Source organism: Amblyomma mixtum, chromosome 1, assembly GCF_055824585.1.
Source record: "Amblyomma mixtum isolate Tamu chromosome 1, ASM5582458v1, whole genome shotgun sequence".
Lineage (NCBI taxonomy): Eukaryota > Metazoa > Arthropoda > Arachnida > Ixodida > Ixodidae > Amblyomma > Amblyomma mixtum.
Genome location: NC_143012.1, coordinates 189,314,270 through 189,332,550, shown reverse-complemented (window position 1 = coordinate 189,332,550; position 18,281 = coordinate 189,314,270). Strand labels below are relative to the sequence as shown.

At 46.8% G+C, this 18,281-nt stretch overlaps 1 protein-coding gene across 1 annotated transcript in view; it reads left to right on the top strand.

Annotated features, from left to right (window-relative positions):
* The first annotated feature begins 2,768 nt into the window (after positions 1 to 2,768).
* LOC149370288 (putative glutamate receptor) overlaps positions 2,769 to 18,281 on the top strand; it is a 39,021-nt gene continuing 23,508 nt past the window's right edge. Inside the window, exons 1-3 of the mRNA XM_089577468.1 lie at positions 2,769 to 2,857; positions 6,146 to 6,236; positions 8,307 to 8,468. Coding sequence (XP_089433594.1) covers positions 2,802 to 2,857; positions 6,146 to 6,236; positions 8,307 to 8,468 — 309 coding nt within the window. The 5' untranslated portion in view covers positions 2,769 to 2,801. The remainder of the gene's footprint in view (positions 2,858 to 6,145; positions 6,237 to 8,306; positions 8,469 to 18,281) is intronic.

Sequence of the window (18,281 nt, the reverse complement as noted above, 5' to 3'; positions counted from 1 at the left end):
TGATGGCAAAAGTTGATGCAGTTTTCTTGTGTTCATGGCCACCGTTTTAGTCTCTTGTGGTTTCGATAATCACAATGCTGGTTTTGATTCCAAACATATATACAAATTGGTTCCTGAAAAGAAGCATGAGGGACTAATGACGTGGTGTATAATTGTTTGGAGATGAGTCAGCGTAAACTGAGTAAATCAAATCCTCTGATAAAGTCGTTACGGAAAAGAAAAATACCACAACCTTTCTGCTATTTTCGACAAAAGTATCAGTCAGCGCGGATCTCCACACGCGCGTGAAAAAAGGTGGAAGGCTTGTTGAGGTAATTTTTATGTAAAGTTTGGATTGCTAAATAAGGTAATACAGATTATTAATTTCATTATTTAGTCTCCTAATCCTTTAACCGCGAGCTCTGTGCTTCCTTTGGTGAACGATAAAGGGCTCTTATTCGAAACGTGAGAAACTTAAGGAAAATCTATAGACCAAATCAGGGTTGAAGAACCAACAGAATGAAAATGATTGAAAAATATGCTACAGAATGAACCCATATTAAAACATATGTGCCTCTCAGTTGATAGAAAACAGCCTCTAAAATGCTATCGAGCGCCAACTGACACAGAAACAGCATAGGGGCTCTAGGAAACTTCGCTCCTGTACTACACCGGTGTTATTTTAATCATTTCGCCGTTTTTCGTGTCCCTTTGCGCTTAGCCCAATTCTCCGCGGATATGCCTCCCTGGCGGATGTTAAACGCCAGTTATACCACTTCTAGCTCAGGGTGGATTCTATGCTTCAGGACATGTTATGTGAACGAAGTGTGCGCTTCATTTTCAACGAGTTGTTTCTTGCGCGCAAGAGGAGAACAGGCCGCTCAGCTGCGTTCAGAGATAAAAGGGACAAGACGCAGCATGCAGATGTTTGCCTCCCTAAAGACTGCGGCTTTGGCATGTTGGTGGGGCAGCGATGTAAAGTGTGGCGTTAAGCTTACAATAATATGTTCACAAGTTACTCTAGCTGGGTGTAAAAGAATGTGCAGTTCTGGAACTCCTTGCATTCTAACAGTCGTCTAGCTCCAGAGGGTTGACTACTTTCAAATGGCTTCAGTTGCAAATTCTGCGGTGGCATAACCAATGACTGTCAGCAGTACCGAAAAAAGATGGGAAGCCCTCTGTTCAAAGAAATTTAGGTGCGACCCAGCGGTTCTGCAGAACCACTAAATACGTATAATTCTATGAATATAGAATAGAAATACAACATTACGGTTGTTTACACTTTTCAAAAACAGACATTTCATCAGCTTGGTGTAAGCTAACAATGTTCGTTTTTTAAAGGGAAACTGTTCTATGGAACTAAGATCCGGGTTTCCGCAATTCAGGTAAGTTTGAATGTTTCGTCATTCATTATCATATTTTCGGCTATCATGTTTTTATTAATAAGTCACACGATGTAAAGATGAACAAAATTATTTCCTCCGCAAAAAACATAGTAATTTACAGGGAGCGACAAATGAATGACACCTTCTAGAAGTGGTGGCATTGGAATACAAATCAAAACACGTAGCTTTATGTAGATGGATTGCAGGAGAACATAATAAGCATTGAAAGGAAGTGTACTTTATTCTGGCACTGACATCGCAAGAAACTCGGTGAAATAAGGTTTTTGAAGTAAGCCTTCGACGTTAGCGATGTTCCTATCAAGATAGTAGATGCATTATAGTGAGCAACTCAGCTGTTGTCAAATATAGAGTGTTTGCTTATACTGTGTGCTGGTATTCTGTATTCCCAGTGGGTTAAAATACGCTTCCTACATTTTTTTATTTGTTCCCAAACTTTTCACAACCTGTTTTCGCCAAACTAAAGCATGACCTAAAAAAGCAGGACAGTCTCGACTCCATGGAGCGAAGCAATGGAGCAGCGGCGGTTGTCAGTGGGTGATACGCAAAAATTGAATTTGCGGCATTTATAACTAAAAAGGCCGCCAGATTCTTCTGCAATGACATACAAGGAGCATGCTTGTGTGAAATTGCACGCTAGTGTGAAATTAACACATTTCAAATCCTTTGACCATAAAAAGATTAAATCGTCGAAGGGAAGCCGCACTAAAAAGCCGTCATATAAGCGTATGTTATGAGCGCTGCACAAACTTAAGAGGATTGACCGAATAAGTTTGTGGAACGATATAAGTATTCGTATAAATGCATGTTTCTTTTTCCTAACTCTAAAGAAACGCTTTAAGGGAAGTCGAAATTCATGTGGGCTGTGCGTGGTGTCACACACACATAGCATGTAAATGCAGAACGATGGGCATTCATGCTGGAAACTTATGGAAAGCGTGAGAATATACGTATACTTCATAGGTGCACTGTATCACCAAAATTTGTTGAATGTATGAATGGAGACACTGATGTCAGTGCACGTTAAGGAAACTCAGGTGGTCGAAACTTCCGGAGCCCTTCACTACGGCATCCCTCATAGCTTGAGTCGGTTTGGGACGTTAAACCCTATGACCGAAACCAATCTTATTGTCACATACGTTGTTAAACTCCAGAAGTACATGCATTTTCGATAGCATCGCACAATGCAATAAAATAGCAGCGTCATGCAAAGAATGATGATCATTCACATTGAACCAAGCGGACATGACCAGCAACGGGGACTGAAGATATGTATTATCTTGTATGGCTGTATTCATCCTTAAACCTCTGCGTTGCAAACGGGATGCTGTGGTTAGTGTTGAACACCAGTGTTTTGCTATTTGGCAGTGGGCGCCGTGGGCCGTCCTGGATTTCTGTGGCGGAAAGGGACGCCTTAGCATGTCAGGCATAATGGCGAAGCTCATCGACGTCCTCTCCGATGAAGCTGGATTCACGTGAGTGTTTGAGAACCCTGGAGTACAGGAGTGACATTACAGGAAAAATTATACAAGATAAATTTAGTCCGAGTCATTGACAGTTAGTGGAAAGAATGTCCCGTCACCGGTGAAGAGGCAAACCGACTCCTTAGGGGGCAGGTGGTTTGAAATGAGTGAGGTTGAAGGCAGGAAGGTCGAACGGACGAGTGCGTTAATAACTTATGACAGGCGTTGGTTACAACTTTGGTGAGGAAACTTCTGGTAGTCCGGCTTTGTTACCTATAGTGCGTTCTTTAATCAGTAACTTTTGTTTGGAAGCATCAAATGAAATCCTGTGAGCAGTTTGCTTCTGCAATAGTTAAAGAAAATGTTAGAAATACATCTGTTTTTGGAGAGAAAGCGAAATTTTATTTTGCTACGCTGCATGTCAGGCAGCGCCCAATCGTTAGAAGATCTTCAGACATGTCGCTATTGTCGAACATATTGCCGCCAGGTGTCCCCGGGCGGCGCCGAAAGGGCGAAGAAGTGAGGAACTCGCGTGCTCTCGGAGCTGGGACTCTGCTTCTCTGTTTGCGGCCTGTGCCTAGCCTGTGTGATTAAGCACCCTTCTGTGACATTTGTGGTGGAGGTGCTGGGTACATCGCCCTGGAATATGTCGCACACCCCTCCTAGCACCGAGGACCCCAGACCTCTCCCTATCGACACGCCAGTGCATCGGGTCAGTCGCGGCAATCTAGGACTGCCCCCTGAGCATGGACTGTTGGAGACTACCTCGGCACCTGGCCGGCTGCCTCCTGAGCTCAGGCCATCTGACACTACCTCGGCGCCTGCCCCTCAACCAGTCATGCAAGGCTCCACGTACTACACCCTCCACAACCCACGGGACTCAGCTGGAGGACGTGTAAGATTGGCTCCTCCAGTTTGAACGTGTCGCCGCATTTAACCAATGGGATGACGCCGCCGAACTGAGGAACGTTTTCTTCAGCTTGGAGGACGGTGCTCGGACGTGGTACGAAAACCGTGAGGACGCTCTTTTATCATGGCATGAGTTCCGACGTCAATTGCTCGCCGCGTATGTCAGCGCTGATCGTCGGGAGCGAGCTGAACGAGCCCTGCATTTCCGCATGCACATGCCCAATAAAACGGTTATCATGTACGTCGAAGACATGACGCGTCTCTTCCGACGGGCTGACCCAGCCATGTGGGAAGCCAAAAAGCTGCGCCACCTAATGCGTGGTGTGAAAGAACAGCTTTTCGCCGGCCTCGTGCGCAGCCCCCCAAGCACTGTTGCCGAGTTTCTAGCAGAGGCTGTCACGATGGAGCAGGTTCTCCGGCAGCATTCCACCGCGTACGACCGGCCAGTCCTTGCTGCTTCTGTTGCGGAGCCTCTCCCGGCGTTCAACACCAATACCGACTTCCTCCGTGACATGATCCGCACTGTCGTCCGTGAGGAGCTGCAGAAGATCTGTGGTACGTCGCAGACCACGGCCAGCTGCTTTATGGGCGTTATCCGCGACGAGGTGCAGCAGGCTATCAGGCCACAGTTACTACGCGGCGAACCACAGCCAGTACAGCCAGATTACTACCGCCCGACGTACGCTGAAGCTCTGCGACGCCCTGCCCCGAATCCAGCGGCATTTACACAGCCTATCCAGACGGACTACTGCCGCCCGACGTATGCTGACGCTTTACGACGCCCTGCCCCAAATGCAACGGCGTTTGTTCAAGCCCATCACGACGTCCCGCTACCCTCCGTGCAGCCATTGCAGCACATCCCGAGTGACCGACGATCCCTGCGCAGAGCGGACGTCTGGCGTGGCCCAGACCGACGACGTTTGTGTTTCCATTGTGGGGAGCCCGGTCACCTGTCCGGCGGTGACCATATCGTGAACTTGGCCAGCAGGGTTTTCCCCCGATGCGCCAAGACCCCGATTTGGTCAACGACCCCCTGCGATTGAAGAGTACGTGACGCAGCAACCTTTGTGGTCCATGGCGCGCCGTCAGTCCCGATCGCCGTCCCCTCGCCAGTCATCATTTTCACCGAATCCGCAGAACTTTTCGCGAGCGACAGCGGACCGCTCGCCCAGTCCTCGCCGGGAAAACTGAAGACAGCGACCTCCGGGATCGCTGGATATCGATGTTGTAAGGACCCCCTGACGACGCCGACATCCCATGATATAGCTTTGTCGACGTCGACGACAGCAGATGATCTAAAGGAACGATTCTCACTCGACATACCCGTGCTTCTCGACGGTCACGGATAACGGATAACGGATAACGTACAGCCGTTGACCAAGGGTGCTCTAATCGTATGTAACGTTACGAGCCATTCAAAGGAAGAGATAAAAATCTATCAAAATAAAATAGAACTTTTTTCATTTTTCCTGGCTTGCATCTACTGGTGACGTGAATTCTTTGGGCTAAGCTTAAGTATCGTAACTTTGATTATGCAACTGTTAAGGAATATTTTTTACTGGTTCTAAAACCTCACTAGACTGTACTGAGAATGGCGTCGAGTGTGACACACGAAGGCAGCGGTAACACCGACGGTGTTAATCCTCTCAATAGGAGATCTCTGTAAAATTTGGCAAAAATATTTCTTTAATATGCGCTCACACAGTTGTAAAATTAACATATCAAATATGGCTCAGACTCCAGCCAAATTCTCAAAAGCTTTGTTTTTTGACAGCCACTGCGCCTTTTTTGGTGGAAATAACAGACTTTCTTCAAGCTGTCAGCAGTTGTGTAGGGTTTCGTTTTATTCTTGCAGACTTCATCAGTTTTCAAATTTTTACTATTCTCCTTTTTGTACAGCATGCTGTCAAGGTGAGTGCTACTCATCCATAAGTATATTGAGCAATTTTTTCTACCAATACATAGCCTCAGTTTCTTGAGGAAAGATGATGAGGCCGGTTGTGGACGGAAGAGAACATGGAGAAGCACAATATATCTAAGAATTTAAAAACAGTTTCCTCACGCATAGAAGATGAACAAAGTAGCGTTTAAAGTATGAGGGCCTAAGTATCTTGATATTTGATTTGATTTTGAATATTAGCACCTATAGTAGTGTAAATAAAGCATAACGCTATGACGAAGGATGTTCTACAACGAATGCTAAAAGAGCGGAGTTGGACAGATGCATTTAATGTACCTCTCCAAGAAGCGAATTCCACCAGAAGACATGTTTTCTGAGCGTTGATATTGACTGCTTGCTATCATACAGTCTTTGCGCCACTGCAATGTTTTATAGAAAGGGAACGTTTCTTTTTCTTTTCCCGGCACTGGACTTCGACCATAACGCCTCAGTTACGATGTTTCTGCACCAGACGGCGGTGGCACTGGCGTGCTACTCGCGAACGGGAGTTGGACTGGCATGATTGGAGAACTGCACAGAAATGTGAGTTGCTTGCTCTTTTGTAGCCACTGTCCTCGTGAGTCACCTATATGAAACCACATGAAGGAAACCTGTAAGAAGGAAACTGCCCTCTGAGGATTGTTGCCTATATTTTCACGTACTGAACGTGCGTAAATTTTCACGTCCCTTTATCGTTCGATTTGCTAAAGATGAAGTAGATGCCTCATTTGAATAAAAAAGAAACACGCGCTGCAGCAAGAGAGGACCATAGGGAAGATATTGGTTTTCTTTTCTATGCTCCTGTCTTGTTGCGTTTTTCCCCCATCAAATACTCTTATGAATTACTATCTCCATAAGTCACTCATGTAAATCGATGCTCCCCAGTCAACAATGGAGAAAACGCAAGCCCCATTTTTGCAACGTTTCACTGACACTATGACTGCAGTGACATTTGACTAGTTCGCATTCAGGGCATGTGTTTTATAGCAGTATTCTACAGATGAGCCAGAAGTGGATCACAGATGGCGAGTGGAGCAAATTGGCATCGCGGGGCACTCTAGCAGTGTACGCGTGGCACACAGTGAAAGCACACGTCACCCATCCGGCTCACAAGCGGTACAATTTAATGGTCCCGTCATCAGTGGCCTGAGAGAAGCAGCGCTATTTGTCACAGCTCACGTGCCCAGTCCTACTTTTGGGGCTCCTGCAGGTTCAGCCTCATATAAAAACAGCACTAATTTTTTCTATTCTTCGAAGGGGTGATAAATACTGCACATCAAATCATCCGGAGACGGCTATCTTTTCTTTATACTGTAAAATTTAGGCAAGAACACATCGGAAGATATTTGAGAAAATTCAGCATTTGAATAGCATCACTCACTGAAGTAGGTTTCATAGCCGTTATTGAACGGAGCTGGAAGTATTCGTGTTTCCAGAGTAACTTACGACTGGCTGGCAAGAGCCACGTTCGAGAATAGAATAGCCACTGCAGATACTCGTAATCACAGTTTTGAGGGAGCGAATGTAGTGAGCCGGCCGTCCTGCACCCGCGGTTTGTATCTGGATATATTTTCTGGCAATATTGAATTGGGGTTATAAGCCTATCACTTCAATGAGGAAGACGCACCACTGCATGGTGGATGCAGATTTGTTGTGGTGCAGCTTAAAAGCGCATCCAGAATATACTGCCTCACTGAGCAGACAACATGCTCTCTTGGATTCAGCGTGGCATCAACGAGCTGCACGTGGCTATATATGAAAGAACACTGTGTTTCTTTCTAACAAATTTAAATAAAGATTGCATGAACCTGAATGGATGTAGTGCATTCATTGTGACTCCCCTGCCCGCGAGTAACCAGCGTACAGAACACTTTGTGGACGGGGCAAGTGTTGTTCATGTATAAAAAAAGGCCACCACGGCGAAGGTGAACGCCGCGCACATAGTACTGGTGTCGTTGTCGGAAAGCAGACCTGCTCGCTAAGCGAATGTGAAATTGGTGTTTTTTGCAGCTATACTACCTTTGGGACACCAAAGTGAAACCAGCAGCATGACTAAGTTCTCGGATGCCTTTTTGCTGCCTAATGTCGCATGTTTCTTACTTTTATTGTGTATTAGGTAGTGTTTTATTCATCATAGGTGCTCAACACTAGCTGCCAGAATGGCTTAAGAATCTACTCTGTTAACTTAGAGGTTAGCATTCTCTGCCGCTGCGAGCTAAAGACTGCAATCAAATATTCATTAGCACCAGTTACGGCTTATCCTGATAGTCATGGCTGCTAATGATGTTTTATAATGCAAGTTGCAAGTAGCAGATGCTGCTTTAGTTAACTAATGGTTGGTTGGTTTATGGGGTTTAACGTCCCAAAGCAACCCAGGATATGAGAGACGCCGTAGTGAAGGGCTCCGGAAATTTCGACCACCTGGGGTTCTCACATTGCACAGTACACAGGCCTCTAGAATTTCGGCTCCATCGAAATTCGACCGCCGCGGCCGGGATCGAACCCGCGTGTTTCGGGTCAGCGGCGACTAGATAACTTATGAATAAAGCCTATAGAGATAAGAGTGCACCGGCACGCGGGGAGTTTTATATATCTTTTGAAATTTGTTTGCAGAGAGCAGACCTTGCTCTGGGCCCCTTGGCAGTGACGTATGATCGCGCCAGGTCTACCACATTCACTACAACAGTCTTCACAGAGTACATGACCATCTTGGCGGCCTTTCCAGACCTGATCGAAGTCAGCGCTTTCGGATCACTCTTGGCCTTCGAGTGGAGGGTGAGCGGGAATCTTTCAGCTGAGTTTGTGAGTGCGCCTCCTGTAACTCCAAACTGGGAACTTCAAAGTGGCTTAAGAGACAAGACAGAGAAAGATTTACTTTTGTCACTGAGGAAGTCAGTTCTAGAGTTGTCCATTAATTGCTATCACAAGTTAGCTTGAGGTAGTCAACAGGCTCTCGTAATGCAGATTCTGAGAGCTTTCATAGATAGCAGATACTGAGTTGAAATTGAAATTGAAATTGAACTTTATTCCGTCGAGGCGGAAAGGGACTCGAACAAAAGTGAAAACATATCACTTGACGTGGTTCGAGCCCCCATTCACAAGGCATACAACATTTGCACATTTACATGTATAGCAGCATAGTTACGAGAACATACACACATAGAAAGTGAGTCAAGACCTTCTTGTCTGAAAAGAAAAAAAAATCGCATTTTCCATCACATCAAGACCACCATAATACACCTGAGAAAAGAAAAACATCTTTATACAATTATAGCGAGCATAACCATCACTCTTGTATAAAAAAAATTCTTCAGAGTTTGGGTGTTAACACTTTGGATATTAATATCGTGTTTATGGAGATAATTTAACAAGGTTGGCAGTGAATATTCGAGCATTTGACGGCTGATGGTTGTGCGTAAGAATGGGATTTTCCAAATTTCAGGTGACCGCGATGTAGATCTACCTTCTCTTAAACTTAAATTTGATATGGTTTGAATGAGGACCTCATTGTTTTGGACATCCTGTTTATATCTTTTGGCTAAAATATAAGAGTAGAGCCGATGCACAGAAAGTACTTTGAATTGCGTAAACAGGCTTCTAGTGTGTGCATAAGGATCTACCCCTGCGATAAGGCGAACTGCTTTTTTTTGTAGCATGTGAATCTGTTGTAAATTTGTAAATGTTGTGCTTCCCCATACCAGAAAACAATAGTTTACATGTGACTGAAACAATGCATTGAACAAAAGTAACTTAATTGGGGTCGGTAGAAAATATTTGAATTTCGCTAGTAAGCCGACGCTTTTGGCAATTCGGGAAACAATATTGTTAACGTGAGTGTCCCATAACATGTGTTTATGAAAATGTACACCAAGTATTTTTATTGTATCCACGACTTCTATTGTTGTGTCACCGAAGGTTAAATTAATACGTTGCGCTGATGACTGCCTTGGAGTGAAGATAACGACTTTGCTTGTGTTAAGTGCTTGTGTTAAGCGTATAACCCTAGATTCAGAGGAGGCAATGCTTGTGGTTCGCTTGAACATACATAAATGCTCAAAAGACAGCCTTACGTGCATGTGTTGTAATGAGAATGCTTTGCTGTCTGAATAGAAGCAAATATTTTGGTGGTTTGTGTTTAAAGCCACTTCTTTGCATAACGCTTCCAAAAGCATCTCATGCGTGAATGGCATTCTGGTTTGGTTTGGTTTATGGGGTTTAACGTCCCAAAGCGGCTAAGGCTATGAGAGACGCCGTAGTGGAGGGCTTCGGAAATTTCGACCACCTGGGGTTCTTTAACGTGCACTGACATCGCACAGTACACGGGCCTCTAGAATTTCTCCTCCAAAGAAATTCAACCGCCGCGGCCGGGATCGAACCAGCGTCTTTCGGGTCAGCAGCCAAGGACCATAACCACTGAGCCACCGCGGCGGTGCTGAATGGCATTCTGTTCCTAGATGACGGAGCTCGCAGTCACCGAAAGCGAGGACCATAGGGAATGTTTTTTGTAGTATTTATAAATGGGAGTTTAACAAAAGCAGAAGAAAAACAACCACATGCCGCCGGTCAGATCTCGCGTCGATACGGAGGTCGTGGGCTCCGATCCCACTGGCGGCATATGGTTGTTTTTAGAGCGCCGCTCTTCGACGCCCACTTCTGCGTTTCGCGGCGTCGCCGTCGCCGTGGTCCGCTGTAACCAGCACTGCACACCTTAGCCGTGCTCTAAGCTGCAAAGCCAATGGAGCGAGATCTTCAAAAGCAGAGGGTAGAATTTGTAAATTGGCTTTTGAGGAAAAGAAAAGGCGCAGTATCTGTCTCGCACATCTCGGTGGACACCTGAACCAGACGGAAGGCGCATAACTGCCCTCTGGAAACAGCGGACACTTCAATCCGGATTTGAGTTACGTGGCGGCAGTGAGAGATGTGCGCTGCATGCGTTGGCGTTCACTACGTTGAGCCAGAAAGGCGGCGCTGAAGCTATACGCCATCGCCGCTCGTTGGGGTTGGTGTTTTGTACTTTTGTATTTTTGTAGTTTTGTATTTTTGTATTATTCATGTGTTTCCCACACCTGCTTGGACTCCAGAAGGAGTCTGCAGTGTTCCTAAAAAAAACATTTTACACGCGCATAACTGCCCCTTTGCAACAGTGGACACCTCAATCGTGCTTTCCGCTACCTGGCGGTAGCTACAGATGTGCGCTGCAGCCGTTGGCATTGGCAACAGTGTGCAAGAAACGCGGCGCTGAAGCCATAGGCCGTCGCCGTTCGTTGCGTTCATTGTCGTTGGCAACTTTTATTGTGTAAGCTATGGACCAGAATACGATACTCTCGAACCGGACGAGCCATGCGCATACTCCGGAACCCAGCGACCGGCCGCCATCTTTGCTGGACTGCCAGAACGCGTTCGCGCAGCGTTCGCGTGTACGTGGGTGCGTGTGTCTGCGATGCTTTTCGATGAGCCAATATGTCTATTCCTGCCGCAACGAAGTACAAAACTTCATCAGGGCTTCACTGCGCCATTTATGGATGTGCAAATAACCGAACACCGTTTGCGACGAGCGCGGCGTACGTCGCGAGTTGTGCCGCTGTGGCATATTCAGCCTGCATCGCTTTCCGCCAGGCACAAAAAACGCCGAGCTCCGCCACAAGTGGTTTACTGCGGTTCATAGAAAGGACTATGTTCCCAGCGCAAATGCAAGAGTAAGTTGATTTTCGTTAAAGGGGTGGAGACACCAAATTTGTGGTTCGCGCGTTCTTGGTTTCAAACGTTTCTTATGACTTCAGGAAGCATTATACACACTCAAAGATTCATATATTTACAGTGAATAAGTTATTATAGCATTTTTAGGTGAACGATTTTTGGTTTCGGTTTCGGAACGCCGAGTTGTACAGTGACGTCACAGAAGGGGAAGATCAACTGCTTCGCTTGGTCACGTGGGCCCACAAAAGTTGTGACGCACCTACTGCTGCATCGTCTGCTTTCCCACACACGTGCTGACCAGCGCATGGAAACAAACAACTGCACGTCTAGTCCCAGCAGCTCGGATTCTGACAGATCTGATTCCAATGAGTGAGGACATCGACTTTTTTTTTTGTTCGCACGCTAATATCACCTTCGCGGGTTCGCGTGAGGATGCGAAACACTTTGCAAAATGCCAGTAAGCATCGCTGCGCCGCTCTGCCCAAGCTGCGCCCACAACCGGTGTCACACTTCGCTGCCGTGCAGCAGTACCTGAGCGCTGCTTGGGATGGTGTACAAATATCACAAGAAAAGACAAGATCGCCTTGTTATCAGAACTGGCAGCTATACTCGAACAGCGACAAAGCATGTCTGCTTGTTGGGAGCTTTCGGCAACGGCACCACTCGCGGGCGCTCCGGTCGACGAGCTCTGCTGCTGCCTGGCTGCCGTGGTCGTCGCTAGGCCTAGGCCTATAGCCTGTTTAGCAAGCGGCCGGCGCTTCGGAAGTCGCCTGCGCTATAATAAAAGGCGTACTTTTCACAAATAGCTGTAGTGTTAGCAGAATCATCTAACAATAAAATAATAGTATGGTCAATCTCCTCGACGCCTTCGGCAGCGGAGCTAGCGGGCGCCAGGCGAGCCGGACCCCAACGTCGCGCCAGCGGCAGCTGCTAGGCGCGGTTGTGAGAAATTTGCTCATATCACAGTTGTTACCTCTACTACCAGCTCAGTATTGGTCAGCGATCCTCAAAAATGACACTTTTTTCACATTTCTTGTCCCATGGTTTATTATTTACGTCAAGAACACTCTTTAGCTCGCTTTTATGACGTCGGCAGACGGTATCCAGGCTGACCTACCGGCCGGCAGACTCGGCGTACTTCACGTCCGCACAAGAAAATACAAAACAGCCATGCTACCAGAAAGGATGCTTTCTAGATTCGAGGTACGACAGCACGACTGTGCTAAAAGTGGATCTTTCGGCAGCGACACTGCCTGCGGCAACGCCGGCCGACGACCTGCGCGGCCTAGTCGTCGCTAGGCCTAGCTGCTTTCGCATATCGACTCCGCAGCTGAGGGAGCTGAGGGACTGGCCAGCGCTCAGAAACGTGCTCCGCTCGGCACCCCTTTACTGTGAACTCTTCCCATAATAAAAGATATGTTCGATTTCCACGACGTCTTCAGCAACAGAGCTAGCAGATGGCAGGCGAACCGCACCAGGTAGCAGCAGCATCAAACCGGCTGATGAAATTTGCTTGCAACGCAGTCATCACTTCTACCAGGAACTCGGTATTTGCCAACGATCGTCAGAAACGATGCATTTTTGGTATTCATATATCCCAGGGTTTGCTATGAACGTGAACAAACAATACTATCGTGTTCTTCAGATGCCGGCGTTCGGCACGAAGACTGGCGCAGACCGCCCGGCTCCAAGGAGTGCGCCCTATGTCATCATGACGCTGCCGCTCTCCGCGCTCGCATTGGCTGCCGCTTCCCGTCATTGTTGCCGCGACCGGCCCGCTGTTGACATCTAGCAGGCCGGACGCAGGCGCGCCGCAAACCGAGCGAGCGGCGGTTAGCAGCAAACGCGGCTCGCTGGTGCGTCGACTGCTCTCACGCGGCTGTGCCCCGCTCATCGTACGTCACTGTATTTTGGTATGACGTCACTAAAACTATTTTTTACACCCCTTGTGACGTCATGGTTGATGGCGCTAGCGATGGGTCTAGATCGTGAGAGTGAGCATTTAGGTAATCTTTGGAACCGAATTAAAATAGTTTTTAAACGTTTGTTGCGTCCAACACCTGGCTGTGAGTGCCCTTGCATACATAGGAATCCCATAGCAGGCTTTTTATAGCTTCAAAATTTGGTGTCTCCACCCCTTTAAAATGCCGGTGCGACTGCCTCGTTGCCGCAGCCACCGCGCTATGCTTACGAAGTCGCGGCACCTTTTTGGACTCTGTAAACGATCAATTTATTGAAATAATCGAAAAAATGAAATATATGTTCGACGGTTCCAAATTGCTAAGAATAGAACACCAAAAGTTGATGATGGTAAGAAAAAGTAGTGTGGAACTGATCAAACAATTATTTGAAATAGTTGAAAAAAAAAGACGCTTTCAAAAGTGTCAAACTGCTCAGAATGGAAAGTCATTGTTTGCTGATGCTAAGTACCAGTGTATAAAAGAAATAAGGTCACAAAAGAAAATAAAACAAAAATTAAAACAAAAAAGTATCCGTGTGTGTGAAATGCTATCGCGTCTTAGCCTTAACGGGAATGTTTAAGTGGCCCCCTATTTGTTTTTTAAACCAGATTCATGTCTCCATAACTATTCAGAAGCTGTAGCGGCGTAATAATTCACAGGCAGTGATATTCTGGAACGACAAGAAGTAAAATAAATTAAACTACACTTTGGCTTCGCTAAAAAAAGGCTCGGTGAGAGCCGTTATTATATTTAAACCTTAGACGGAAGCGGCTGCTTAGCGGTGACGATTCCTACACACTGCTGCATGGCCTTGGTAGCAAGAACATCGTCCAAGTAGCAATTAAGCAGTTCGCCATCTGCTCCCCTTGTACCGCGTGTTCCGTATTTATCTGTCCCTGTTACGAAAAATTCCGCTGCGCAACCTACTGAACTATATGGGCTCAAAACGCCGACTACAAGGTACCTTATGATGGTCTTCGTCTTTCGATAAGTAATTTAACATCTAAAATTGCCTGCATTTTCGGGAATCGGCGAAAAAATGCATTCAGCTGCGGCAGAACTTTTCGTCCAGCGAGCGAAGAAGCCACTTTGACAGGCTGCGCCATCTGGCGAGCGGTGAGGCAACCGATGTCACGGCTTGGGGCTGGAACATTATTCTTACACCGTGGGCTGGAATGCTCACCTCACGCGGTTTCTTCGGATGTGCGTGTCGTCTGCTCCTTGAAATTAACACCGCTCGCCAGATGGCGCAGTCTGTCACACTGGCTTCCTTGCTCGCCTGGGCGAAAAGTTGTGCCGCAGCCGAATGCAGTTTTTCGCCGATTCCTGAAAATGTAGGCAAGTTTAGATGTTAAATTACATATCGAAAGACGAAGACTATCATAAGCTACCTTGTAGTCAGCGTTTCAGCCCATACCGTCCAGTATTTTGCACAGGAGAATTTTTTCTAACACGGACAGATAAATACGGAACAGGCGGTAGAAAAGCTATGCGCGTGCGTGCGTAGGAACCTGTAATACAGGAAGGCCCTCCGTATTAACGACTCGCTTTAATAATGTGCCTGCTTTGCAAGAAATGCAGCGGAAATTTTCGCGCCGCTACAAGGTTCTGGCGCTCAATAACCAATCTCTAGGTAACAAATGAACTGACATTGGCGGTGTGAAACTTCGCAGAACCTCCGAACAACACTTCAAAACATATTTTACAATGCGAAAGTAAAATATATTGCGTGATTTTATTAGTACATGACATATTGAGCATGCAAATCACATTGGAAAAACTTTACACACGAAGGTAGCATACATGCATGCATTTACCCGGGCAATCCGCTGCAGTTGTGGACGAAGTGTTTGCCTCCGCCATCGCCAGATGTGCAGACCGACCTTGGCATGAGGCTGAAATTCACCTTATATGATTGTTCTAGGAACCAGTCACAAAACCTTCTATGAAACGTAAGAGCGCGAGCGATACCCATACCCGCGGCCGCCTCGCGTGGCAGTCCAGTGCCGCCGTTTTGCCGCGCGCCCCTTAGATGGCGCCACAGCTCTCTCAAAATGGTGGATTTCAATTTACCCGCCGTATTCTGGTCTATACTGCCTCAGGCTTCGAGCCATCGCGTGGGCCCTGGCGGTGGCCACGGTTGACCTTGAACAGCATTGCTTCAGTCGCGCTCGCCAGATGGCAGCGGCGCAAAGCAGTTTGCTGTGTCTACGACAGATGGTGCCGCTAGGAGGCCCGCCACTTCTGGGCTTCGAAGCTGGCGTTTGCAGCATTGGCGCGCAGTGCATCGATGGGATTGGAATGGTATCGGTTACGCAGTTAGCCTCATTTTTAGTCAGACAACATAAATAAAAAATACCACCGAGGAGGAAACTGGTCGAGTTGCGGAATCGAACCAGGATCCCCGCAGTAAGAGACAAGCACGCTAACCACTCCGCCATGCCAGCTCTTCTTTTCTTTCATGGTATTTATTTCTATGGTTTTGTACAGAAACCAGATATATACGAGGGGGTACCCAAAAGAAACCGGACTAAATTTTTTGGTCGGCAAGGGTTCTGTGGAACCGCGTTTTGACACTAGGATCGCATAGAACGAACATTCCAGAGTCAGTAAGCCGAGTGCCGTCGTTGAAGGAGGTCAGACTAGTTTAGGCAGAGTCTTAGAGTGACGAGTGTTTTGTGTGAATGTCGTTTTTGCAATGGCTGATTTTCGTGAACAGCGTGCGCCGGGGAAATTCTGATTTTTGCTCGGAAAAAGTTGAATGGAAACTCTTGAAATATTAAGAAAGACGTAGAAGGATGATGCTATGGGGACAACTCAAGTGTTCCTGAATCGAATCCTGAATCAAAGCAACAATCATGCCAATGGAAAACATCAAATTCACCTCGCCTTAAGAAAGCTCGTGAGGTGAAACCAAACCTCAAAACAATGCTGATTTGTTTTTCGACGTGAGAGGAGTCGTCCATTGAGAATTTGTTCCGCAGGATCAGACAGTTAGCCAGGCTTTCTACTTGGATGTTTTGAAAGGTTGGGCAACAGTGTGCGGTGGAAGCGGCCAGATGTGTGGCGGTCGGGTGTCTGGTTTTTCCATCATGGCAATGCCCCTGCTCACACAGCCCTTTCTCTACGACAGTTCTGGACATAAAATGGCATGACCCCTATTCCTCAACCCTCATACTCACCCGACCTTGCCCCGTGCTACTTTCTTTGTTTCCTAGAATGAAAAAATAGGTGAATGGAAAGCGTTTCGCCGATGTTGCTGAGGTGAAGAAAAAAACGACGGAGGCACTGTCAGGCATCACCAAAGATGAATTTAAACAATGTTTTGAAAAATGAAATGAAAGATTCGACAAGCGTATCATTGCAAGTGGGGAATACTTTGAAGGAGTTTGAAGGTCCGCGCTTAAAATGTGAACAAGTAAGTTCAAAGAAAAATAAGTCCGGTTACTTTTGGGTACCCCCTCGTACATATGTGTGTATGTATACACACTGTTGCGAGGTACGGGCTGTGGACTCTGTGAAGGCTGGGAAAATGGGTCTTTATTAAAAAATGTGAACGAAAAGAAAAGAGGGCCCCAGGCCCTTGGAAGGTACAGGCTGGCTCCCCGAGTAGCTGCTCTCTTCCGCTGCTGGAGGACGACTCTCTCCTCGTTGACTCCCGTGCGTTCACTCTGCTCCCTCGAACGTCGTGCCCACGAGACCAAGCAGCGCGTTCACGGGAGGAAGCGTTCCTAGGCGCTGACAGTCGTGTTCTCGAACGCCGTGTCCCCGTGTTCGCGTCCCTCGGCTTCTACGTTCGCGTTTTCGAACGCCGAACATGAGACCCGCGTCCGCGACGAGGCCGGCACTCTGCGACGCCGAGTATGGGTCGGAACGCGACACAGCACAAACAGTTTCCGGATCTCTGGCCCACAGGCCAGCAGTGTCTTGCAACGTAACAACACACACAAAAACAACTATTTACAGAGCACCTAGGTAGGCGCTACGTGGCAGAATCATGATAGTAACATATAACTAGAAGGCCGGTAAGGATATACAGCGCATCAGGAGAGGAAACCAATCTGGTCCAATTCTTTGTAAATGTCCGTTACCTGCAGTAACATTCGGCTAAAGTAAATTCTGGGCAAAACAACAGGTTTAACGTTGCGGTCTTGCATGCGCGTTTTCCAAAGGCAATGAACTCCAATCAGAAGAATCATATCATCGGGGTTCGAGTCAGATTGGTAAACAAGGTAGTGCACACTGTAGCAATTTAGGAGAAAATCTTTCTGTAGCGTCCTCTGCAACCCTTCCCAAAACAAAATCGCGTCTTTGCAGTCTATAAAACAGTGTTCAGTTGTTTCAGGCACATTGCACAAGAGACAGTTTACAGAAGACAGAAAAATATTTTTCCTATCGATCCACGTCTTGACAGGTAGAGTTTCGGTGTGTAATTTATAGAAAAATGTTTTGGTGCAAGGAGAAATTGGCATTTTACGCACTTGCTTTAAAACATCATGACCCATGAGCCCAAAGCAGACAGAATGATACAGTGGGGGCGGAAAGAGCGACGATATCAAATCCCTGCACAGATTTTTGCCGGAAACAAAATATAAATACTCATTTGAAAACCGAACTGTCAAAAACACACGGAGGCATAAACTTCCTGCATTAAGCCTAGTAAACGGGGTCGTTCAGTAAAATTGGAAGAAACCACTAAGTTCGGAAGTAGAGTCATGAAGTTAACCTGCAAGAATGCTCTAATAATCGAAAAGAGAACAATCACGAAAAAAAGACGAAACCGACTACCAACTGTCTCACATACAGGTGCTGTAGGCTCAGGCCTCCTGCACTAACAGGCCTGAAAAGGTTATCACGCCGCATGGGCTCAAATTTGGAGGACAAAATAAACGGCGCAAATATACAATGGAAACGCTGTATGTACAAGTCT